This window comes from Mustela lutreola, chromosome 4 (assembly GCF_030435805.1).
Source record: "Mustela lutreola isolate mMusLut2 chromosome 4, mMusLut2.pri, whole genome shotgun sequence".
Lineage (NCBI taxonomy): Eukaryota > Metazoa > Chordata > Mammalia > Carnivora > Mustelidae > Mustela > Mustela lutreola.
Genome location: NC_081293.1, coordinates 179969394 through 179996856, shown reverse-complemented (window position 1 = coordinate 179996856; position 27463 = coordinate 179969394). Strand labels below are relative to the sequence as shown.

At 39.5% G+C, this 27463-nt stretch overlaps 1 protein-coding gene across 2 annotated transcripts in view; it reads right to left on the bottom strand.

Moving 5' to 3' along the window:
• Window positions 1-328: 328 nt before the first annotated feature.
• The window catches only part of STRIP2 (striatin interacting protein 2), a 52191-nt gene continuing 25056 nt past the window's right edge, over window positions 329-27463 (bottom strand). For both annotated transcript variants that reach the window (XM_059171833.1, XM_059171834.1), the window contains 5 exons: window positions 24833-24933; window positions 20800-20866; window positions 5758-5862; window positions 4690-4894; window positions 329-3338 (listed from right to left, as the gene is read on the bottom strand). In XM_059171833.1, coding sequence (XP_059027816.1) covers window positions 3088-3338; window positions 4690-4894; window positions 5758-5862; window positions 20800-20866; window positions 24833-24933 — 729 coding nt within the window. In that variant the 3' untranslated portion in view covers window positions 329-3087. The remainder of the gene's footprint in view (window positions 3339-4689; window positions 4895-5757; window positions 5863-20799; window positions 20867-24832; window positions 24934-27463) is intronic.

The following is a 27463-nucleotide window of genomic DNA, read 5'->3' as shown; positions in this document are numbered from 1 at the left end:
GTGCTTGCTTTGCCCTTTACCACGAGAACAATATGTCCCAGCCAGGAGCTAGTCCCCTCAGCCTCATGCTAGAATAAGATGATGTGTGGAGCAGAGCTATCTCTTGCAAGTTAACTTGAGTGGAGCAGAGCTGCAGCTGATCAGCAGACCCAGAAACAAGAAATAAAGGTGTGTCCTAAGCCATTGAGATTTTGCAGTTGTGTTTGTATTAATCTAACCCCAGGGAATACTAGGCAAGATTTTACATATTCATCTTCTTTATGTATTATTCCCTTCTATACCTGTCTTTAAGATTCTTTTATGTTGAATTAAAGACCAAATTTCTAACTCTAGTTCAATTTCTCTTTATTAAAGTGCTTTCAGTAGATAAACCATGTTAACAGCAATCAGCACAAACTTATATTGAGATATTCACAAATAAAAATCATCTATAAATCACTCGGGTAATGTTCTTCTAAACAGTAACAGCAATCACCATTGGACCTTGGTTAATCTGAATTTATTCCTAACCACACACATGGGTTCTCTTGGAAGATTCAGTTACTTTAACATATGGGGCTGGCTGTCAATACCTGAATGCTATCCCAGCAAGTCAGCAAAAAAAATGTTGTGATTTGAAACTAATCACTTTTCTTGGTATCTCAGTTTTTCCATCTGCACTGAGAATTAATCTTCCCTTAAGAGAAGACTTGTAAAAAGGTATGAAATGTTAAAGCTCAGCATACTTCTATGCCTCAGAAAGCATTCATGCGCATATTTTTAAAAAGGCAACTTATTTGTTCTTGACACAAATTAAATACTATATGGCTTTAAGAGAAATAGATTGATGACTGCTCTTTCCTTGAAAATTGCCTTTTCAGTTAAACCACATTAAAATAGATTAATAGGATTCATGAACGATATGCTTAGTGAATTACTTTGATTGTGATGAGGACAGCTGTCCTATTCAGGTAAAATTTACAAAGTATTTTAAGAAGTGTCATCTATTACATACTTACATTCTTCATTACCTTTCCATAAAAACATAAGTCCTGCCATCCTAAAGCTCAAAAAGCTAAAATCTGGGGCACCTGGGTGGCTCAGTGGGTTAAAGCCTCTGCCTTTGGCTCAGGTCATGATCCCAGGGTCCTGGGATCAAGCCCCACTCTCTGCTCAGCAAAGAGCCTGCTTCCCCCTCTCTGCCTGCCTCTGCCTACTTGTGATCTCTGTCAAATAAATAAATAAAATCTTAAAAAAAAAAAAAAAAGCTAAAATCCAATCTTTAGTTGGAGTTCTGGTCTAGTTCCTTTGGATATTGTCAATAACTGTATCATGACTTCCAAATGAGACTGTGGTTGACAGAATAAATAAGCCATTTCTTACAAGACTTCCTGGCATAATTAAAGTAGCCTGATGCTATCATAAAAAAGATTCAATAGTGTCCATGTCAGGGGGGGAGAGCATTTAAAAAAAAAAAAAAGCTTGAAAATATAGATGACATAATTGTGGGAATAGAAGAGGAAAAAAAATGATCCTGGTCGAATCAGAAGCTTTTCTAAAAACCCAATTTCTGATGAGAAGTATGTGATTTTTTTTTTTTTTAAAGATTTATTTATTTGAGAGAGTGTGTTTGTGTGTGGAGGGGGTGGATGGACAGAGGAAGACTCATCAAGCAGACTCCTCATTGAGTGCGGATGCGGGGATTGATCCCATGACCCTGAGGATCATCACTCAGGCCAAAATCAAGAGTCAGACATTTAACTAACTGAGCCATCCAGGCGCTCTGACAAGTATGTGATTCAAACTTCAGTAGAAATTTTTTTCCTCCAAGATTTTACTTGGCAGAGAGAGCAGCAGGCAGAGGGAGAAGCCGGCTCCGTATGCAGGGAGCCCGAAGCAGGACTTGATCCCAGACTCTGGGATCATGACCTGAGCCGAAGGCAGATGCTTAACTGAATGAGCCACCCAGGCACCCTCAAAAGAAGTTTAAAGAGGTTGGTACATCAAGAACTGTATTTTCAAAGAAGTGTGCAATACTTTAAGGTAAGAACAGTATTACTAAATCTCCATATGACACTTTGAAAGCACTCATAGTAAAAAGGAAAAAAAATCACTAATCAACATAGAAGAAAAATGGTAACTATAATGCTCTTGCTATTCCATTCAATTAAAAAATAAATCGATCATGAGCAAAAATGGACATTGCCATCTCAGTAAATAAAACCTTCTGTAATTACTTGTCATTAAAAAAATGAATTGGATGAAAGGGATAATTTTTTATAGTGTACCAGTCATGTGAAGACTGACATAGCTTCAGAAAAACATGAAACATCCTTAGAGAAGGTCTATTTCAGACTGGCTGTAGCAAAGCACTCCATGCCCCATGTACAATACATAGAGAAATAATTTTCAGATTGAACATAGATTTCTTCGGAGTAAAGAAAAAAACACTTTACATGATATACCTTACTATAACATGCAGTATTTAGGTAACAGTAAATCATCATCCTTTACAAAGAAGGTGCAGGTGCTCTAAAATCATCTTTGAGCTAATAATTTTAGAGAGAGGTGTCAAAATTTTTTATTTAAAATATACACTTAATTTCAAAGTTGGTTTTTGCCAAACTTCTTATGGGTCCTAGGAATCCAGGATAAACAAGAAGGAAATGTTCTCCCTATTTTATGACTTCCCTCTCCCATTATCTATGATGAATGTCATGGGTCAAATGCCATGATAAACTTATTCTCACTCTTGGGGCTATCAAAGGCTGGCCTGGTCCTGGTTCTGGGCAAGACTAAAGCAGGGAGCGGTCCCACAAAAGAGCCTATCCAGGACTGATCCAGCAGATGTTCAAGGCCAACTTGGCACCCAACTGACCCCAATGCAAGTTGACCAATCTGTTGTGACTCAGGATCCTAGCCTTGTACTATCTCCAGGCCCAAAGCCCCCAGAATGGCCCTGCACTACACTGGATGTCCTGGGCTAGGCCAGCTTTCCCCTGAACAAGCACTCTCAGAGCTAGAAACAAAGGCCGAGTGGGCAGGATAGGCAGAGCACCATTTATTGGAGCCAAACCTCATCTATCAGATGTTTTTTTTTCTAAGAGCTCAGTGACTCTGGAGCAGCTCCTCCCAACAGATGGGCTGGGAAAACACCTCTCTCTCCAGCCAGAGCTCATATGAATAGTGGAAATCCTCAGGTAGATCCAACCTCTGCCCCAGCACACTCTGCAAGCAGTTATCCACAGGTGAAAATTCAGAGTCCTGGGGTTTGTCATACCGGCGGCTGTTAAAAGCCTCAATGTTAGCCCTCAAGGTGCATTCTTCTGCTTGGAAGTCCCATGGCCTGGCATCGATGTCTGTGTTGGGGAAAGAAGAAGAACAATTACACAACTCAGGATTCTGCTCCTCCTACCACAGAGTATATGGTCTATGGGGAAGAACAAATTAAACTCAGAATTTCCTTTTTGTGGAGGGCAATGTACTAAGTGTATAATATGCTGTCACTCCAGTTTAAAAAAATACACATGTATATGCAGAGACTATCTTTGGAAGGGTAGTCTAGAAACAGCTAACAGTGATTACCACTGAGAAGGAAATAAGGTCCCTGAGAGGGTGGACATTTTTTTTTAACTTGTACTTTCTTTTCATTATTTCACTTTCTTACTAGGTATATGTATTATATTTTCCAAAATGGCAACTTAATTCCCTTTACTGAGCTTTCCTAGGGTATGGGAGTTACACATTTGAATGGAATCACCAGCTCTCAAGGAATGTAAAGAGGCAGGAAGAGGTACAACAAGGAGAAACAGAATGGACCAATTACTGAAGGATTTACTGATTGCTTCCCTGTGACCTCTCTCAGCATATGATAAATGTATGTGTCAGCGTATGTTAAAATTACGAGGTAAAATCTTTACCTTATTTACCCCACTCAGACACTTATTTCAGGGCTAGAGATACATCTTTCCCAGATCTCTCATGTCCCATACGCAATGGTTTATCTCTCTTTTTAAAAAGATTTTATTTTTGAAGTGCCTGAGTGGCTCAGTCGGCTAAGCATCTGCCTTCAGCTCAGGTCACGATCCCAGGGTTCTATGAAAGCATGCATGTGCAAGTGGGGGGAGGGGCAGAGGGAGAGAATCTCAAGCAGATTCTCTACTGAGCCTGGAGCCCCACACGGGGCTTGATCCCATGACCATAAGATCATGACCTGACCCAAAACCAAGAGTTGGATGCTTAAACAACTGAGCCACCCAGGTGCCCCTAAAATGGATTTTTATAGTTAATATAGGATCTGGGCACATGCTAGAATTTGGGGGCAGTAACCCTAATGTATGTTATATCAGCACGTGACTATAATTACAACTTTCTTATCCAAACTATGTAACAATTCATACGAAAGAGTAGAGATAACTATTTATTTAGTTTCTTTTTTAAAGATTTTATTTTTTTACTTGAGAGATAGATAGTATGAGAGTGAGAGAGAGCATGAGAGGTGGGGAGGGAAGGGCAAAGGGAGAGGGAGAAGCAGACTCCCCAGTGAGCATAGAGCCTGACAGGGGTTGGGGGGCTTGATCCCAGGATCCTGAGATCATGACCAGAGCTGAAGGCAGACGCTTAACCAACTGAGCCACCCAGGAGCCACTTATTTAATTTTGTTTAAACCCTGGGAAACTCTCGGAGGTCAAGAGCTCTGAGAATACTCACCATTCCCATAAGCCCAGTCATCATTCATGCGGTGGCGTACTTTCTGATAGATGGCTGACATGGTTTTCATGTTACTTTTCCTCCACTGGCGTCCCAGGTACTTGGTCTGTATTTTTAGCAGCTTCAGAACATAAAGTTGCAGCATGGCCTGTTTGACCTTGAGGGCCCGCTTTAAGATTGGAGCTGATTTGAATACCACCAGCATCTACCCATTTAAAGAGGGGCAGGAGTGAAGAAAGGCAGGTAAGGATCTAAAGTGTCTTGGAACTTCCAACTTACAAACAATTAAGACAACTTGACTGGTCTCAGTACCCTGGGGGAGCTTTTGGGAATCCATGGCCTAGGTTCTATTTATATTTAGTCTTCAAGAACATAGAGGAACCACTCCATTTATATGTCACAATTCAAAGTTTCTAATATTCAAAGTATATGATATAAAGAGCAAAATAATTTTGTCAGCTACACATCCCATTTCTGCTCTTACCAGTTTCTTTTGTATCATCTGGATATATAATTCTATGTACACATATTATTTTTATTAACAAAAACCACAGCCAACTACATATCCTGTCACATTGTTCCATACCTTGCTTTTTATTTAACAATATATCTTGAAAATTATTCCATATCAATATAGAACTGCCTCACTCTTTTTTTTTCCTGCCTCATTCTTTTTAATGCTTGGATAATATTCTATTATAAGGATATACCAGTTGGTCCTGCATTAATGGGCTTTAGATGGTTTCCAGTCTTTCATGATTCATGCTGCAGTAAATAATCTTAGCCTTGTATCATCTGGGATATGTGCTTATAATCCAATATAAATCCATATAACAATGCTAACTTTCCAACCAGAGCTGCCCTGGGGGAGGGCCCATATTCAGCTCCTTGTAAAGAAATGGACTGGTGAATAATTATCTCACATGAATAAATGCCCAGAATTAGATGTTCACCTTATGTAGCATTCAGTGTTTCCCTATAGAGCTCACAAAGCAGGAAGTCCATAAATATTTAAGATTAAAAAAATTCAGTCAGATGGACACCTCTATGATCTGAAGCCCCACTCACCATGGTTCTGGAATGCTTCCATTTGGTCAGTTTGTTGAGCAACCTCAGAAGGTTGATGCAGGAAAAGAGGTTCCTCCAACAGAATTGATTGTTGTCTCCAGCTTCCTGTAATAAAGCACGCCCACCATTACCTCAACACCTATAAGGCCTTCATTCCCACAGAAGCCTAGAAGTCACTACTGGTAAGTGTAGGTGAGGCCTTCCTTATGAAATGCTACCTCCTCACCATTTTGCTCTTCATACGCTCAAGTCTCAAAGCGTGCAATATACTTCATCTGAAAACACACAGCTGCCAATCCTGAAAGGCTACACCTAGAGTAAGTACTGAATAGAAAGAGGATACATGAACGTAAGAATGCCACTCAAGTTTCCTGTGTAGCTTCCTGCTTTAGAATCAGAAAAGAAGTGATAGAACTTTTCCCCTATATACTTTGCTCTTTCATAAGCTGTGTTTTAAACCGCTAGGAGTTATTCTGGTAGATTCCTTCCTTCTTTCCCTTCCCTTCCCTTCTTTCCTTTTCTTCCTTTCTTAAGTAGGCTCTAAACCCAATGTGGGGCTTGAACTTATGATCCTGAGATCCAGTCACATGCTCTACTGATTGAGCCAGTCAGGTGCCCCATTCTGGTTGATTTCAAACTATGTTAGATAGATCTGATATTCATTACATTTGAATTTTTAAAATCATCCTACGCCCTCCTTTATCAAACCCTATTGCAGTAAATTGCTTAATTTTCCAGCATGGAAGCAAAAATGGCAGATGGTAAATTCTAACCAGGTATTTCTCTTATATGTTTATGGATAGCTTGTGAGCACCCAACCAGAGATAACAGATGGATGTCAGATTAGAAACAGGTATCTACTCACAGAAACATTTTTCAGGGACAAAAATAAGAGCCCTTCTGGATTTGGGGGCCTGTAAATATACTGATGCCAGAAGCCATATGAATCAATGAGCATGCATGGTGACCAAACTAACATCTTAGAAATTCCTAATGCTTACAATTTGATAGGAGGACGTAAGAGTAGGAGACAAGGTGTAGAAATGAGCTGTTGTCTAAAGAATGGAAAATTATGGGGGCGCCTGGGTGGCTCAGTGGGTTAAAGCCTCTGCCTTCGGCTCAGGTCATGATTTCGGGGTCCTGGGGTCGAGCCCCGCATCGGGCTCTCTGCTCGGCGGAGAGCCTGCTTCCTCCCTCTCTCTCTGCCTGCCTCTCTGCCTACTTGTGATCTCTGTCTGTCAAATAAATAAATAAAATCTTTAAAAAAAAAAAAAAGAATGGAAAATTACCCCCTCCTTTCCCAAATTAATCCAAAGTAAGCAAGATAGACATACATCTAATGCAGAAGGAACATGCAGGATTTTTGAGAGTAATAGGCTCTACTAAGAAATAAATAAGAGTAAGGGCCAAAAAGTTTCAGGGAAACTTTTTAGAAATATTATTTAGAAAAAATGTTCTACTTCCTGTAGTAAATGTTCAATATTGTGTTTAGAACTAGTCCCTGGAGAACTATTTGTTTCCTTCTAAGAGAAAATTCCATGGGAGTTTCCACTCTAGTGCATCAGCTAGTTGGCTTGTCCAAAACAGAGAGGTTCTATAGATGTTCCATCTTGTATGGCTAACAGAGGAATGGACTCTTAAATGTGTGTGTTTTTGTTGTTGTTGTTGTTGTTTTTTTTTTTTAAGAAGCAGGGGAAATAGAGAACATATAGGGGAGGCCATGTGTATCTCCACTGTGAGCCTCCTTTATCCTGATTTCTAATATGATAGCAGCATAAACAGCTTTGCATTACTTAGCACCTCAAAAAATATGGGAGGGGTACCTGGCTGGCTCAGCTGGTAAAGCATGTGACTCTTAATCTCAGGGTCTGAGATTGTATGAGCTCACCTTAAAACAAACAAACAAACAAATAGGAGTAGGGGTATGGCTGTGGAAGCAGCACTGAAATAGACACTAGGATACCTGGATTATGGCTTTGACCCTGGATGTATGATGGTAGGTAAGTCATTTCCCTGTTTCTTGTAAGAGGTTAAATTAGATCATCTTTAAGATCCTTTCACCTCTGATCATTTCATAATACTGTGATTTATCTCAACTTTCTCCGTTTGATTAAAAAAGTGAAGTTTTAAATGAAAGTAAGCTGATCGTGGCGGCTTCTTCCTCAAAGCTGTCTCAAGAGTCCCAGGAAAGATACCCTAGTTCCCTCCTAAAGATAGTCTCATCTGCCCAGGGTCTTGCTCTCTTTTTTTTCTGATAATGGTTCCCCACTGACTAAAACTACCCCCTATTCCTGCGTCACAAGATGTTGCCTGAAGTGGGCACTGACAGAACACATGCTAGTCCATGGCTATCTCACGATAGCAGATCCCAGACTGGTCCATGCAACAATCTCCATATGGAGTCCTGCTCAAGCCTTCTGCCTTCTTCAAACACAACAGATACTCATTTTCCAGCAGACCTTTAGCTCCATGGAGTGCTTTCTAGATCTGCCAGACTTGAGGGTTTTTTTATTTGCTTATGTTCATTTAGGACAAATGGCCTGCTTTCTCTGTTTTTGTGAGGCAGGACTTAGCATATTGAGTAAAATGTAAACTTCGGGGGGGGGGGCTATATTTTGTGAGCAGCAGCATTTGGCCATATTCCCTTGTTTCTGATATTTTGCACTAGCCAAATCAAGACCTTGACTCACTCACTTTCTACCAGCAAAAGTTGAAAGAAGAAAACATTTGCCCATGTTCCACTTGCATACACAAACATTTATTCACAAAACAATCCCATTTACAACTGCACCCCCCAAAACAAAAAACTATGAATAAACTTAACCAAAGAGGGGCGTCTGGGTGGCTCAGTGGGTTAAGCCGCTGCCTTCAGCTCAGGTTATGATCTCAGGGTCCTGGGATCGAGTCCCACATCGGGCTCTCTGCTCAGCAGGGAGCCTGCTTCCTCCTCTCTCTCTCTCTCTCTCTGCCTGCCTCTCTGCCTACTTGTGATCTCTCTCTGTCAAATAAATAAATAAATCTTAAAAAAAAAAAAAAAAAAACTTAACCAAAGATACGAAAGACCTCTACTCTGGAGTATAAAACACTGATGGAAGAAATTAAAGAGGACACAAAGAAATGGAAAGGCATTCCATGCTAATGGATTAAAAGAATATTATTAAAATGTCTATAGTACCCAAGCAATCTACAGATTTAATGCAATCCCTATCAAAAAACCAACATTTTTCAGAGAACTAGAACAAACAATACTAAAATTTACATGAAACCACAAAAGACCCTGAATAGTAAGGACATTTTGACAAAGAAAGACAAAACTGGAGGTTATCACAATTCCAGGCTTCAAGTTATATTACAAAGCTGTAGTAAGCAAAATAGTATGGCTCTGGTACAAAATAGACATATAGATCAATAGAACAGAACAGAAAACCCAGAAAGAAATCCACAATTATATGGTCAATTAATCTTTGACAAAGAAGGAAAGAATATACATTGGGAAAAAGTCTCTTAACAAATTGTATTAGGAAAACTGGAGAGCTACATGCAAAAGAATGAAACTGGAACACTTTCTTTCACCAATACAGAAAAACTCAAAATGGAAAATGACCTCCATCTAAGACCTGAAACCATAAAAATCCTAGAAGAGAGAACAGGCAGTAATTTCTCTGACATCAGGCCATAGCAACATCTATTTTTCTAGATATATCTCCTGAGACAAGGGAAATAAAAGCAAAAATAAACTATTGGGACTACATCAAAATAAAAAGCTTCTGCACAACAATGGAAACAATCACAATTAAAAGGCAACCTATGGAATGGGAGAAGATATTTGCAAATGACATATCCCACAAAGGGTTAGTATCTAAAATATATAAAGAACTGATATAACACCCCAAAACCAAATAATCCCATTTAAAAATGGGCAGAAGACATGAACAGACATTTCTCCAAAGAAGACATCCAGATGCCCAATAGACATGTGAAAAAATGTTCAATGTTACTCATCACCAGGGAAATGAAAGTCAAAACTACAATGAGGTGTTACCTCACACCAATCAGAATGGCTAAAATAAAAAACACAGGAAACAACAAATTTTGGTGAGAACATGGAGAATAAGGAACTCTCTTGCACTGTTGGTGGAAATGCAAACTGGTTCCTTAAAAAGTTAAAAATAGAACTACCCTATTATCCAGTGATTGCACTACTTGGCATTTACCCCCACAAAAACACAAAAACCCTAATTCAAAGGAATACATGCACCCCTATGTTTATCGCAACATTATTTACAACAGCCAAGATATGGAAGCAGCCCAAGTGTGCACTGATAGATGAATGGATAAAGAAAATGTGGCATATAAATACAATGAAATATTTTTCAGTCATAAAAAGGAATAAGATCTTTTTTAAAAAAAGATTTTATTTATTTATTTGACAGAAAGAGATCACAAGTAGGTGGAGGTGGGTGGGAAGCAGGCTCCCCACTGAGCAGGGAGACCAAAGCAGGGCTCAATCCCAGAACCCTGAGATCATGACCTGAGCCAAAGGCAGAGAGGCTTAACCCACTGAGCCACCCAGGCGCCCCAAATGGAATGAAATCTTGCCATTTGTAACAACATGGATGAAGTTAGAGTATAATAAGTGAAATAAGTCAGAAAAAGATAAATACCATATGATTTCACTCATATGTGGAATTTAAGAAACAAAACAAAAGGGTAAAGGAAAAAAAAAAAAGAGAGAGAGAGAAAGACAAACCAAGAGACTCTTAACTATAGAGAACAAACTGATGGTTACCGGAAGGTAGGTGGGTGGGGGGAATGGGTGAAATAGGTAATGGGGATTAAAGAGTACACATATGATTAGTACTACGTGATGTTACAGAATTGCTGAATCACTACATTGTATACCTGAAATGAATATAACACGGCATGATAACTATACTGGAATTAAAATTAAAAACTTAAAAAAATTGTTTACACACACCTTGTGTCTAAAAATTCAGTTCAGGGATCACAACCTACCCTTCATAGTCTCTAAAGTACTATGAGAGTTCTGTTCTAAAGATCCATCTTAGCCCAGCTGCATGAGTCAAGCCAAATAAAAACAGAGGCTTACTCCAGTTAGATGGATAATTAACTCACACGACTGCGGAAAGAACAGAGTGTTTCTTCCTTTTGTACTGAGGAAATCAGATTGGTTAGAATCTGAGCACTAGAAGAGACTTAGCTTTTAGACTTGGCTAATAAGTCTCGTCCAATTCTGTCATCCACAGAAGCAAAACCTGAGGCTCAGGGAGAGGAAGGATTTTCTTAAGGTAACATAAGGGCCTTAAAGTAACCAGGGCCTGAACCTCTATCTCCAGTAATTCACTGAATTATAATACACTCCAACTTTATTTCAAGCAAGTAGAAGATAACAGTTTCCAGAAACAACAACAAAAATAGTGAGGTTTCCTGTATTAAAGGGGAGAGTGTGACTGAGTTTGGTCAGCCTATAATCAGACTGAGCCTTTAAAGAAGAGCTTCTAGGGGTGCATGGCTGGCTCAGTTGGAAGAGCATGTGAATCTTGATCTCAGGGTTGTGAATTCCAGCCCCATGTTGGAGGTAGACAGTACTTAAATAAATAAATAAAAACTAAAAAAAAAAAATAAAGAAGTGATGCTAAGTGTTAAATCTAATACATCTCAAACCTTCTCAGCTTATTAAAGTTCCTAGTGATTATTATTCTCATATTGAAAACCAGCTCTTCATCGAAAATCAGAATTACTAATATTAGCTTGGTTGTTACATAATGAATCCATGGGAGTTTTGGAAAAGCTTATGGTCATCTGATGGCCCAACCTCTTCCTTTTATAGGTGGAACTCCTATACCCTACAGGAAAGTTGCTCAAGATAACTTAGAGCTGTAGTTCTGTCTGCCTTTTCTATACTTACAAATTAGTCTGTTTCTTCGCTTTAGGTTTCAGGTTTTCCATGCCATGTCAGCCCTGCATTTATCTGAACCTATTTGAAAAAACATTTGCTAGGTTTTAACACTTACTGACTGAAAACTCCAATAATAACCATTTCTTAAAAAATGATTCTTTTGATTCATTCCATTACTATGGTTCACACAACTGAAAATGAATTCATATTTTTAGCTTAGACTTTCTTTTCCCAAATCATTATAGAATAATTCCCTTATCGTATGGATTTCTGACAATTAAGTTACTGCTAGATTAAGAACCCAGATATCGGCGCCTGGGTGGCTCAGGGGGTTAAGAACCCAGATATCTGGGGCGCCTGGGTGGCTCAGTCATTAAGGGTCTGCCTTCAGCTCAGGTCATGATCCCAGGGTCCTGGGATCAGGCCCCACATCGGGCTCCCTGCCAAGCAGGAGGCTTTCTTCTCCTTCTCCCACTCCCCCTGCTTGTGTTCCCTCTCTCACTGTGTTTCTCTCTGTTAAATAAATTACGTTAAATTAAATTAAATTAAAACTTAAAAAAAAACCCCAAATATCATAAAAGAGAGCCATAATTCTTAAGTGGTATGAGTGAAAAAGGAGGAAGGAGAAGAGAAAAATCTCAAAATCATCTGGGGAGCTTTAGCAAACTATTTGTGCCCTGGAGAGGGATCTGGGCAAATGAGTTGAAAAATCATTCCAGAGGGGTGTCTGGGTGTGGCAGTCAGTTGAGCCTCCAGACTCTTGGTTTCTGCTCAGGTAATGATCTCAGTTGTGAGATGAAGCCCCGAATAAGGCTCTGTGCTTGGCATGGAGCCTGCTTGAGATTCTCTGTTCCTCTCTGCTCTTCTTCTCATTTGTGTGTGCTGGTGTGTGCACATGCATGCTCTCTCTCAAATAAATAAATAAATAAATCTTAAAAAAATAAAAAAAAAAAAAAAAAGAAAAAGAATTCCAGAGATTCTAATCTGTCTATTACCCATTACAGAAATGGTGACTTAACAGGTAAGTTGATAAAATGTTAAAAAACATTTATCCATGGTCCTTCCTCTATATAAATATACCTCATTGAAAATAAATACCTTATGATGTCCTCACATTATATCTAAAACAGAGAAACAACAATGCTAAAGGCAATATTGGTTGTAAATAGTGATGACTTTTGAATGTCAGAAGACTTTATTCAAGAATTAATAATTTCACTTGCATATATCTAAAAGGAAATACCAAATGTTTCTTTGCAAATGGCTAGGTCATGCAAATTCTGACTCACTGTTTTGGCTCTACCTAGCTATTAGGTTTTGGACAACACTTTACCACTCTACCCATTTCCTCATCAGTAAAGGATGGGATTTAGCAAGATACAAAGAAACTTATAGCTCTGATACTCAGTGATTCCATAAATACTACTTTTTCTCATTCCTCCATTCTTAATTTATAGGCCTATTTGAGCATTTACATTGTTCAAAATATGCCCTTCTTTGTATGTGAAGCTGCTGTTAATAAATCATATTCTGTAGGAAAAAAACAAGTATTTTGAACTCTGGGTTGGCTTTGCAGCAGTGACCATAGATTTACACAGCCAACTCTCCACATTATTTTGTTTTTGGTTCACATCTCTGTAAGATAGGAGAGGGAAGGAGGATGGGATGTAATCTGTATGATTTCTCTTTAGGACCAACAGGCCCATAAAGAAAGCAGACCTATAATCTTATCCTGAAAGCAGTGGTATTTTTCTTTTTTTTTTTTTAAGATTTAAAAAAAAAAAAAGATTTAAAAAAAATTTATTTATTTGACAAAGATGGCAAGTAGGCAGAGAGACAGGCAGAGAGAGAGGAAGGGGAACAGACTCCCTGCTGAGCAGAGAGCCCGATTCGGGGCTTGATCCCACGACCCTGGGATCATGACCTGAGCTGAAGGCAGAGGCTTTAACCCACTGAGCCACCAAGGCGCCCTCTGAAAGATCTGTTTTTAAGATTCTTTTTATCTCTCAGTAAATAATTATTCTTGCACTCCTAAATATACATGTTTATTTCTAAGATAGAAATGCACTATTGTAATGATATTATGTATGTTCTAATACACACATATAGAAAGACAAAATGATATTTATACATACAAAAGATTAAAATATTCCATCCTCCAAAGCATCATCTTGCACACCTTACTTTTTAATTCTGCTGCCCTAAACAACCATCAAAATACTGAGCATTCTACAATACTTGCTGAAGCCATATCCACTGCCTTTCCTTTTAAAAAAATAATTATTTTTATTAACATATAATGTATTATTTGCCCCAGGGGTACAGGTCTGTGAATCATCAGGCTTATACATTTCACAGCACTTACCATAGCCCATACCCTCCCGAACGTCCGTAACCCAGCCACCCTATCATTACCCCCAACACACCCCAGCAACTTTCAGTTTATTTTTCCACTGCCTTTTCTAGCAATCTCCTTCCAAAGACCATACCTATCTTCCACATGACCATACAGTCACTAACCTTTTATGTCTGGAATTTAATGTTTTCCTACTTTAGTGGGTTGAATTTGAATATAGACATTTAGAGATACAGAACTTGTAAGCCTTCCTATCCAGGTGGGTTGTACATTGGTAAGGATGGCCTGTTGTAGAGCTAAGTATTTTGACAAAATGGGAAGAATTTAGAATTTAGAATTTTGCAGGGAATATTGAAATAAACACCCAATAGTAGTAGAAAGCAATCATTTTCAAAAAATTAAGGAGTGGGGTGGTAGGGTTATGGACATTGGGGAAGGTATGTGCTATAGTGAGTGCTGTGAAGTGTGTAAACCTGGCGATTCACAGATCTGTACCCCTGGGGCTAATAATACATTATATGTTAATAAAAAATTAAAAAATTAATGGAGACTAAAGAGCATCCTTCTAAAGAATGAATGGGTCAACCAGGAAATTAAAGAAGAATTGAAAAAAAATTCATGGAAACAAATGATAATAAAAACACAACAATTCAAAATCTGTGGGACACAACAAAGGCAGTCCTAAGAGGAAAATATATAGCGGTACAAGCCTTTCTCAAGAAACAAGAAAGTTCTCAGGTACACAACCTAACCCTAAACCTAAAGGAGCTGGAGAAAGAACAAGAAAGAAACCCTAAACCCAGCAGGAGAAGAGAAATCATAAAGATCAGAGCAGAAATCAATGACATAGAAACAAAAAAACCCCAATAGAACAAATCAACGAAACTAAGAGCTGGTTCTTTGAAAGAATTAATAAGATTGATAAACCCCTGGCCCGACTTATCAAAAAGAAAAGAGAAAGGACCCAAATAAATAAAATCATGAATGAAAGAGGAGAGGTCACAACTAACACCAAAGAAATACAGACAATTATATGAACATACTATGAGCAACTCTACACCAACAAATTTGACAATCTGGAAGAAATGGATGCATTCCTAGAGACATATAAACTACCACAACTGAACCAGGAAGAAATAGAAAACCTGAACAGACCCATAACCAGTAAGGAGATTGAAACAGTCATTAAAAATCTCCAAACAAACAAAAGCCCAGGGCCAGATGGCTTCCCAGGGGAATTCTACCAAACATTTAAAGAAGAACTAATTCCTATTCTCCTGAAACTGTTCCAAAAAATAGAAATGGAAGGAAAACTTCCAAACTCATTTTATGAGGCCAGCATCACCTTGATCCCAAAACCAGACAAGGATCCCATCAAAAAAGAGAACTACAGACCAATATCCTTGATGAACACAGATGCGAAAATTCTCACCAAAATACTAGCCAATAGGATTCAACAGTACATTAAAAGGATTATTCACCACGACCAAGTGGGATTTATTCCAGGGCTGCAAGGTTGGTTCAACATCCGCAAATCAATCAATGTGATACAACACATCAATAAAAGAAAGAACAAGAACCATATGATACTCTCAATAGATGCTGAAAAAGCATTTGACAAAGTACAGCATCCCTTCCTGATCAAAACTCTTCAAAATGTAGGGATAGAGGGCACATACCTCAATATCATCAAAGCCATCTATGAAAAACCCACTGCAAATATCATTCTCAATGGAGAAAAACTGACAGGTTTTTCGCTAAGGTCAGGAACACGGCAGGGATGTCCATTATCACCACTGCTATTCAACATAGTACTAGAAGTCCTAGCCTCAGCAATCAGACAACAAAAGGAAATTAAAGGCATCCAAATCAGCAAAGAAGAAGTCAAACTATCACTCTTCGCAGATGATATGATACTATATGTGGAAAACCCAAAAGACACCACTCCAAAACTGCTAGAACTTGTACAGGAATTTAGTACAAGTTAGGGTGTCAGGATATAAAATCAATGCACAGAAATCAGTTGCATTTCTCTACACCAACAAGACAGAAGAAAGAGAAATTAAGGAGTCAATCCCATTTACAGTTGCACCCAAAACTATAAAATACCTAGGAATAAACCTAACCAAAAAGGCTAAGAATCTATACTCACAAAACTATAAAGTACTCATGAAAGAAATTGAGGAAGACACAAAGAAATGGAAAAATGTTCCATGCTCCTGGATTGGAAGAATAAATACTGTGAAAATGTCTATGCTACCTAAAGCAATCTACACATTTAATGCAATTCCTATCAAAATACCATCCATTTTTTTCAAAGAAATGGAACAAATAATCCTAAAATTTATATGGAACCAGAAAGGACCTCGAATAGCCAAAGGAATATTGAAAAAGAAAGCCAAAGTTGGTGGCATCACAATTCCGGACTTCAAGCTCTATTACAAAGCTGTCATCATCAAGACAGCATGGTACTGGCACAAAAACAGACACATAGATCAATGGAACAGAATAGAGAGCCCAGAAATAGACCCTCAACTCTATGGTTAACTAATCTTTGACAAAGCAGGAAAGAATGTCCAATGGAAAAAAGACAGCCTCTTCAATAAATGGTGTTGAGAAAACTGGACAGCCACATGCAGAAAAATGAAATTGGACCATTTCCTTATACCACACACGAAAATAGACTCAAAATGGATGAAGGACCTCAATGTGAGAAAGGAATCCATCAAAATCCTTGAGGAGAACACAGGCAGCAACCTCTTCGACCTCAGCCGCAGAAACATCTTCCTAGGAACATCGCCAAAGGCAAGGGAAGCAAGGGCAAAAATGAACTATTGGGATTTCATCAAGATCAAAAGCTTTTGCACAGCAAAGGAAACAGTTAACAAAACCAAAGGACAGGGATGCCTGGGTGGTTCAGTTGGTTGAGCAGCTACCTTCAGCTCAGGTCATGATCCCAGTGTCCGGGGATCGAGTCCCACATCGGGCTCCTTGCTCGGCGGGGAGCCTGCTTCTCCCTCTGCCTCTGCCTGCCATTCTGTCTGTCTGTGCTCACTCTCTCTCCCTCTCTCTGACAAATAAATAAAATCTTAAAAAAAAAAAAAAAAACAAAAAAACAAAAGACAACTGACAGAATGGGAGAAGATATTTGCAAACAACATATCAGATAAAGGGCTAGTGTCCAAAATCTATAAAGAACTTAGCAAACTCAACACCCCAAGAACAAATAATCCAATCAAAAAATGGGCAGAAGACATGAACAGACAGTTCTGCAAAGAAGACATCCAGATGGCCAACAGACACATGAAAAAGTGCTCCACATCACTCGGCATCAGGGAAATACAAATCAAAACCACAATAAGATATCACCTCACATCAGTTAGAATGGCTAAAATTAATAAGTCAGGAAATGAGAGATGCAGGAGAGGATGAGGAGAAAGGGGAACCCTCCTACACTGTTGGTGGGAGTGGTGCAACCACTCTGGAAAATAGCATGGAGATTCCTCAAAATGTTGAAAATAGAACTGCCCTATGACCCAGCAATTGCACTACTGGGTATTTACCCTAAAGATACAAATGTAGTGATCCAAAGGGGCACGTGCACCCGAATGTTTATAGAAGCAATGTCTAAAATAGCCAAACTATGGAAAGAACCTAGATGTCCATCAACAGATGAATGGATAAAGAAGATGTGGTATATATACACAATGGAATACTATGCAGCCATCAAAAGAAATGAAATCTTGCCATTTGCGACGACATGGATGGAACTAGAGGGTATCATGCTTAGTGAAATAAGTCAATCGGAGAAAGATAACTATCATATGATCTCCCGGATATGAGGAAGTGGAGATGCAACATGGGGGGTTAAGGGGGTAGGAGAAGAATAAATGAAACAAGACAGGATTGGGAGGGAGACAAACCATAAATGACTCTTAATCTCACAAAACAAACTGAGGGTTGCTGGGGGGAGGGGGGTTGGGAGAAGGGGGGTGGGGTTTTGGACATTGGGGAGGGTATGTGCTATGGTGAGTGCTGTGAAGTGTGTAAATCTGGCAATTCACAGACCTGTACCCCTGGGGATAAAAATATATGTTTATAAAGAATTTTAAAAAATTTAAAAATTTAGTGTATGTGCTGCCGAAGCGAGCACTAAAAAATTTAAAAATTAAAAAAAATTAAAAATTATATGAAAAAATTAAGGAGTGGAATATTATGTGCAGCTATTAAAAATCATGTTCTTAAATATGTTCAAAGTTGTGTTGTGAACATTTAAACTTTATTAGGTGGATTGAAACATATACAAAGCCCTTATTTTCTTAAATAATGTATGTGTGCATATATATGAATTAATAAGTACATATAGTGTACTATAGGATACTATAGTATACATATAAATGACTACAGGAAAATATTAACAGTGGTTACGTGTAGGTAGTATAATTAAGGTATTTTTGTTTTCTTCCCCATATTTTTCTGTATTTATCTAATTTTCTGCATTAGTATATACTGATTTTATAACCAGGAAAAAGAATTTGAAATATTATTTAAAGAAAATCCTCTACATTTATAAAAAAAAAATCAATACATTTTCTGTTTATAATTAATTCACTATGCCTGGAAAAGAGATGCATTTTACTCATATAAACATTAGTCTTTTCTGAGTACAGAAGCCATCAGTTTAGATAAACAAACCATTATACTGAGGACCTATGTGGCATAAACTTGCTAGTTACTTAAGCCCATCATTAGGCTCAGGGGAAATATTTAACACCGTAAATTCAAGCCAACAACAAAAATCTGTGGTTACCAATTGAAACCACCAGGTGCCACTGTTGCTTTACAGAAAGGAGAGGAATACCTAGCACCAATTGGTTTCTTTAGAATAGATCTGTGCTTTTAACCTGCACATGGATAACAATAAAATCTTTTCAGAGGCAGAACAATTATTTCAATGATTTTATGCTCATATCCCAAAAGGTAAATCAGAAGAGATTTGAAGTTATAGTTCCCATCAATTTCCTACATATGGGATTGAGAAAAGAGAACATATTATATCAAGAATTTCAGGGTGCCTGAGTGGCTCAGTGGATTAAGCCGCTGCCTTCAGTTCAGGTCATGATTTCAGGGTCCTGGGATCGAGTCCCACATCGGGTTCTCTGTTTAGCGGGGAGCCTGCTACCCTCTCTCTCTCTCTCTGCCTGCCTCTCTGCCTACTTGTGATCTCTGTCTGTCAAATAAATAAATAAAATCTTTAAAAAAAAGAAAAAGAAATAGATTTCAGCCATAAAACCTTTTGTTTTGAAATACCTTTACAAAAACTTTACATTTTTAAATACCCTACTTATAGTAGCATTTTAATGCTGTTTATCACTGTTTTCTGTGAGAGAGTGCATTCTTCATTCTAACTCTAAACAGCAGGGATATAAGTCTCCACCCTGGCTCTGCGACTTCTAACTGTAAGGTTTTGGCAGTTAGCTTCCATCTATAAAAAAGTAATACCAAGCTTACACAGTTATTTTAAAGATTGAATAATATGTGCATAAACAGGGTTATTAGAAAACTTACTACTTCTCTCTGCAGGGATAAGAAGTTCTCAGCTTCCTTGGCCACTGAGGTCACATCTAAGTGAGACAGGAAATCTTTGCCCTGATGCTAAAATGGGTGCTAGACATAGTATCTTAAAACATGGGTCTTTTTCTAATTCACTATCTATCACTTATGAGAAGAGGACCATGACAAGTCACTTCATCCACTGGGCCTTCTGGTTCCTCATCTTTGAAATAGGATTGGGCTAAATGGCTCTCAGGTCACCTCCAGCCAAGAATCCTATGTTTCTATAAAATCTGTTCCACAGAAGGTATCATTCTATTTGAGCATAGTACACTTTTGTAATGCAACATTTTGCAAATATTAAAGTTGGGAGGCAAAGGGTTGTGGGACAATGAGTGCTACAATCCAACATTCAGCATTTGAGCTCCTTTCATGTACCAAACACAGTGCTAGTGCTAGCTAGTGCTAGACTCTGGGGATATAAAATGAAGATGATACCATCCCATCTCTCCCTTCAGGGAGTTTTCAGTTAAATGGAGAAACAGATATAGATAACCAAGTACCGTGCAACAGAGTGAGGGTATGGACTGAGTGTATCTAAGGAGGTATATTTATATGAGGCAGGCAGTTAATCTTCAGGATGCTGTTGATCAGTCAGTTTAATGAAATTAAAGTAATTTTGAGGGACTTTTCTGATTTGCTTAAAGTTGTTTCCAGGATGAAGAAATTTCTGAGTCATTCTTCTGTGGGTATTACCAACTTTTGGTTTAGAGATCTAGGCAAGGTATTTTCTGAAGTACACACTCCTGGATTATATAATCTACATGAAAATGAAAAGTGAGTAGCTTATAACATAGTGGAAAGGAGACAGATCATTGTTTGGAATAGACCAGTAGTGCTTTTCCTGCTATTTAGCACAGATGTTCACATTCAATTTCGGTTCCCATTATCTTTCTAAATTCCCTCTCCTCCTTAGTGTTTGTCACTGATCTTTTCTCTTCTCTGCAAATGGCTATGCTCAGTTTTTCCAAAATTTTCTCAGCTGAGTCAGCAGTTCTAAACCCCCCACTGACACTGTGCTCTTGCCAATATACATTTATTGATCTGAGATGCCCAAATCAGGACATTATGGAACTGGAGAAGAAATGGAAGAGTAAATACCAGCTTCTGCCATCTGGTAATTTCAAAAGCTACCAAATCCCCCTCTGCTTACCAGACTCTCTGTAGTAAGCTCCGGCAAATCCTGAATGGTACAGCAAGGGTAATCCAGGACCGAAATGCTGCAAAACGCAGAGAAAGGGCAGGCTTTAGGGAAATAGCAATGGCAGGAAATGGCAGATTCTGAAATGGCAGGAATTATTTCTCTCTCTCTCTCTCTATTTCCCAAATTGCTTAGTGACCTCAGCTGAAACTGAGGGTTGTGGTGCCAGGCAACTCTAGCTCTAGTCATGAGAAGAACCCACAGAGTTCCTTCAAGCCAGTCTCCATCTAGCAAATGGAAAAGAAGGCAGCAAGGGAGCCTCTGGTATAGCCACCTCTCTCCTCTCTAAAGAGTAGGGACACACGTGCAGTTCCATTTTTGCATTTAAGTGTATGCTTATGTATATGTGTCAACTGTGTTCCCAGAGATGCTGCCCAAACTTAACCCACTTAGTAACAACCTGTGGACATAGGGTGAAATGAAGACCTTTCCTATGTCCTTTACCAGATGTTTCTGAAAGCCAGCAGCTCTGGGAAATGATCATGGAGGTCATTCTTGAAGGAAGCTTAAGACAAAGGCAGCTTCCCTCAGCAGGGCCAATCTAGTAGCTCAAGAATGGTAACAGCACTGGGGCATCTGAGTGGCTCGGTCAATTTAAGCTTCCAGTCCAACTAGATCTCACTTCAGGTCACGATCTCAGAGTCATGAGATCAAGCCCCACATCAGGCTCTGTGCTGGGCAAGGAACCTGCTTAAGATTTCTCTCTCTCTCTCTCTCCCTCTGTCCACCCTTCCCCACCCCCACTTGCACTCATGTAGGTTCTAAAAAAAAAAAAAAAGGGAATGATAACAGTATCTGCCCCCAGAACTGACAATGGGGGACCATAAGGGAGCTGGAGGCTCTGTGGTGAGCCCAGGGAAGCAGGAATGAGTAGGTAGGGGAAATGATGCACTGCATTATGACAGGGACATAGTTACTCAAAATTATAGTTTTTTCTTTCATTTTCTCTCTTTTTCATTGGTACAATGTGGGATTTAGCTCATCTCTAATGCTCCTTCTCATTCTGACATTCCATAAGGTTTATAACCAATCTATTTGAACTAGCGCAATTGGAAATAGATAAAGGATGTGGGCAAAGCAAGGGCCATAAAGGAGTGTGGAGTTTTTGGTTTTTTTTATTCTTTTTTTTTTTTTTTAAGATTTTATTTATTCATTTGACAGAGATCACAAGTAGGCAGAGAGGCAGGCAGAGAGGGAAGGGAAGTAGGCTCCCTGCCAAGCAGAGAGCACAATGCGGGGCTCAATCCCAGGACCCTGGATCATGACCTGAGCCAAAGGCAGAGGCTTTAACCCACTGAGTCACCCAGGCGCCCCGAGGAGTGTGGGTTTCTTGGACCTGTCTCCACATTTCAAAAGTCAAAACTCTATCCAAGCAAAAGGCAACAATTTATTTACCTAGAAATGTTTACCTTTGTCCAAGAAACCCATAATGATAACCTAGGGGAACCAAGGTAGAAGAGAGGGCAGTGGGTCTACTTATAACATTGCTCATCATCTTAATCACTCTTCTGGATTCTCCCAGGGTTGCCAGTTCTGTACTTACTGCTCCATTAGTATAAATATTCTTGGCTGGCTTATCCAATTATCTACCCACTTCCCACAAAGCCCCATGGCAAAGAAGATGCTGGCACCCAGGAAATGGGGGCAGGAAATCAAAGATAGATTTGTGCCATCCTCTGTGAACTGAATTCTAGCCTAAGGGGGCAAAAAATAAAGTTACAAGTTTCTGGAATATCTATCTAGATTGTAAAAGCCATGAGGAAACTGTGCAAGAAGGGGCTATGGGCACTCCAAGTTCTCAGGGATCATGCCACAGTAAAGCTTATAGGTGGTGTAGAAGAGGACCATCTTATCCTGACCAAACTTAGTTATTGATTAGTCTGGCACTACCATTCTTCCAATTCCAAATAGAACCTGATGGACACCTATCAGATTATTTGCCCTCCCCTTCCAGGCCCATGGTGAGGGATGGTACTTAATTCCTGAGCCCCTGCCACACTTGATTGATCCAGGGGTGGATCTCTTACTAGAAATGTGGAGCAGGGCTCTCCTATGTTTATCTTAACTGATACTTATATAAAAGCTCTAAGATATAATCAGGGAATGCATTATTTTAATTTTTTTAAAAAGATTTTATTTATTTGACAGACAGAGATCACAAGCTGGCAGAGAGGCAGGCAGAGTGAGAGGAGGAAGCAGGCTCCCTGCTAAGCAGAGAGCCCGATGTGATGTGGGGCTCGATCCCAGAACCCTGGGATCATGACCTGAGTCGAAGGCAGAGGCTTTAACCCACTGAGCCACGCAGGCACCCAGTGAATTATTTTCATTTTAACATGAAAATACTGTGGCTCAAAAAAACCAGGGTTTTTAACTTGAGATTACATAGCTAGCAAATGGCAGGTCTCATGACTTCAGAAAGTTCATCTGTATATGTCTATTTTATTTATTTTAATTTAATTTAATTTAATTTTTTAAAAGATTTATTTATTTAAGGGTACCTGGGTGGCTCATTTAGTTATACATCTGCCTTCTGTTCCTAGGGTCCTGGGATCAAGCCCCACATGGGGCTCCCTGCTCAGCTGCGAAACTGCTTCTCCTTCTTCCTCTGCTCCTTTCCCTGCTGATCCTCTCTCTCAAAAAAAAAAAAAAAAATCTTTTAAAAAAATTTTGAGAGAGAGAGAGAACAGTGTAGGGGATGGGGAGGGAGAAGGAGAGAAAGAATCTCTAGCAGTCTCCCTGCTGAGTGAAGAGCCCCATGTGGGTCTCAATCCCAGGACCTTGAGCTCATGACCTGAGCTGAAATTAAGAGTCAGACACTCAACCTACTGAGCCACCCAGGTGCCTCTGTGTATTTTAAACTACATATAAGTAGGCTGCCTCTCATGGTGGACTTTTAGGCAGTACAAGATTGGTAAGGCACCATTTCCTGGCCCTCTCTAGTCACCCCAAGTAATCAGATCAGCCTTCTTCTTCTTCTTCTTTTTTTTTTTTTTTTTTTAAGATTTTATTTATTTATTTGAGAGAGAGAGAGAGAGATTGAGCACAAGAAGGGAGAGTGGAAGAAGGAGAGGCAGGATCCCAGCTAGGCAGGGAGCCCAATGCTGAATTTGATCCCAGGACCCCAAGATCATGACCTGAGCTGAAGGCAGTCGCCCTAACCAACTGAGACACCCAGGTGCCCTCAGATCAGCCTTCTTACTTCTACTTTAGGAACTCATCCTCTGGTAAACTCTAATATGCTTATAGTTCTTGTGGAAGTAGCAAACTAAAGAACAAGGATTTACTCTGTAAACTCCAAGTCCCCACTTGGCTGGAGGAGTGAAAAGCAATTTGTATTCATAACAATTGTGACCAGAAAACGATTTGTGTTTTGATCCTGCGTCTGCTGCTTACTTAAGTTGTCTCACTAGTATGTTAATCTTGAGCAAGTCAATTAAGCTTACTTAATTTTTTTACTAATTGGTGAAATGAGAATAAAACTTGTTATAATACTTTAACCATTACTGAGGAGATTAAATAAAATACCATATACATGTTTTATTACAAACTGATCTAAGTAAGGGTGTGTTATTTATTTTCAGTTACAAATTCTGCATAACACTACAGTTTACAAAGTGGCATAATTATTCCAACTAATGATTTAAACTAAGATCAGGGCTGGCCAGATAAGAAGGTTGTTTCACACACACACACACACACACAAATCTTTCAATCCTTCTGCCATAGGGCTAAAATTTCATTGTTGCAGTTTTATTTATTTGAGTTATGACATTTTTTTTGGTTTTCAAAACTATTAAAATACAAATAGCTCTGCGAAGAGGCCAAATCACACACCACATCAACTAACACTTCAAGGAAATTAAATTTAAGCTCCAAAAGAGAAGGGACTAGGGGTAAAAAGAGAACTGGAAGGCTCAGAGATGATGTATATTTCTCAACCCATACCTAAACAGAACTTAGAAATAAACCTGTCCAGAGCCCATACCTGTTTTTGGCAGTGATGTACGACAAGATATTTTGATTGAAGAACTTCAGGATCAATGGAATGCAGTTGGCAAATACCAAATGTTGTGACACATATTCAAACTGGATTAAAAGATCAAAGAAGCAGAAAGGGCTGCTTATTTGTGGGATAATAGAAGGTACATACGAAAAATAGGATTGGCAAGCACAACTCTAATATCCATTCCTAAGAGTATCTACTGTCTACTTGTGTTATCAGTCCTCCTGTCTGAGAAGTGCGGAGCAGCAGCATCTAGCCAGCTCATCCTGCATGGAGGGGGACAATCTGCAGTGTGTGTATGTTGCCAGCACCTGACCAAAAGCACAAAACATAAACAAGCCAAAAAGAAAATCCCACTCCGGATAAATAGAAGGAATAGCTGCAATATTTGTTCCTAAGCTCAGTAAGAAAGGAAAACTCCCTCTGGGAGCTGTCTTCCATACCAAACCTCTGTTTCATAGTGTTTCAACAGTGATTGATAGAGCAGGAACAGGTGCAGCTTACTCCCAGCAACTGCTGGCATCATTCAGATGGGATGGATATGGCACACAGTAACCAAGTGAACCACTGGAATGTGGGCTCCAGCATGAGTCTGTCTGGTTCACTATATCATCCCTGGACTTACGTTATCAGTATTTTAATGAACAGATTAACAAGTGCCCTTAGGTCAACAGATACTGTACTGAGAATAAGTCCAAGATCTCTCTGATGGGCTATCCCAAGATCTCTTTGATGCGCTAAACACCAGAAATAGGGATTCCATTTTGCTCTCTTGAATTTGGATAGGGTCTGTATCTGGGAAGATCTCGTGGGCAGTATCCTGGAGTTGCATCACCTGGATTTTACCTGTGATGCACTGAGGAGCATCAGACACAGTTTTCTTCCAGATTCAGAACCCAAATGCTGGGACAGTACAGAAACTGGGTTGAAAAGCAAAAAATTGTGGTGTTTTAAATCCCATAGCTTTTCCTGATCACCAAGAAGTAGCCTTGGCACCAAGTCAAGCTGTCCTTTGCCCCTGTGTGTGTGTGGTTAGAGGCGGGAAGTAAGCTTGTGTTGCCCATTTCTCTCTTCTGCTCAAATACTTTCTCCCTGGCAGCTGACCTGGGGTATTTTCCGAAGCTCCAGATGGAGCAGCCAATACATACCCGCTATGAAGTTATGGAAAATGTTTTTCAATTTGAGATGTGTCTGTAGCCTTGTTGGGATTCACCAACACTGACACACACTGGCAAGGACCATCAAGCCACCCACCTGTCTGGCTGTTGATCCACAATACTGCCCACCAAGAGAAGCAGACAGAAAAAACAAGTCTATGGTTCTCTGTTCTTTCTACTAGGAACACTATCTCCCTCCCACCCCTACTCCTCCCAGCCCTTCTGTTGCTTAGCAAACACTGGCAGAAAATGTGCGAGAACCCAGGACACCTATAATACACCCAAAGATGTTTCTGAATATACTAGAGTGGAGAAATACCCTGATTATATAGGCAAACCTGCATGGATACAGACCCTGCAGGAGGCTCTGTGCACTCTGAGAACCTGCTGTTCTAACAGCAAGCTTGGTTCTGACTTCTTAGGAGGAAAGTGGGGCGAAGACCCTGAGCAGTCATGAGGTACCTCCTCTCCTCCCCATGTTCTCACCACAGAGACCATCCATTCCCTGCCCTCAGGTTCTCTGATATCTTGGCAATGCCCACAGTACCAAGTCCAAACTCCTCAGCATGGTAAACAATGCCTTTGTGGGGAAGCAGCTTCTTTAATCTTTCTTACGCTCGACTTCATTTATAAAACAGGGATAAAATAAGATCTACCTCATAGGATTAAGAGAATAAAATGAAATGCCACATGAACTTAACAGAGTGCTGGGCACATTATAAGTACCCAGTAACTGTGTGCTGTTATACATATTATGATCTGCTCCCTGCTATCCTCTCCAGCTCCATGTATCACCAGGCCGCCCCATCTTCCCCTGCTCTAGGGAGAACTCTAGCAACATTTAACCAGTTTCCAAAGGTATTTTCTCTCTCTCTCCTCTGGCCCTCTATAGATTAACATTTCTGCTCAAAATGCTTCCTATCTTCTTTCCCTGATATCTCCCATATCCTTACTAACATCTGTTTCTTTAGGACTCAGGTTAGAAGTCACTTCTTCTCTATCATTGGTTGGATTACCAGCCAGAGCTTACCTGTATCATACACTTATCATTCCATAATTAGCTATTTATATTATAAGTCTTCAAAGCCCTTAAGAGCCGAAACTGTGCCTTATTCAGGATTATATCTCAAAAGTTAAAAAAAAGGGGGGGGGGCTTCACATATAGAAAAGTTTTTCTACATAGTTTTTCCCCACTTTTTTTTTTTCTGGTGGAATACTTGAATCCTGTCTTGCACTGCTTCAAAGCTGGCTGGGCACATTCCTAAGAAGCCAAGGATTCCTACCCACAACCCTTGGATAATGTTCAAAGGACACAGACATCTGCACCTGTCTAGGACAGTTCCTCACATCCCACTCCATACCCCTACACAAGCTTGTGCAACAGGTATAAGAATTCCTGAGGAGGATAAAGCAGAGGCTGAAAGATGTTCAGTTGGACCATAAAGGCCCCTAGATC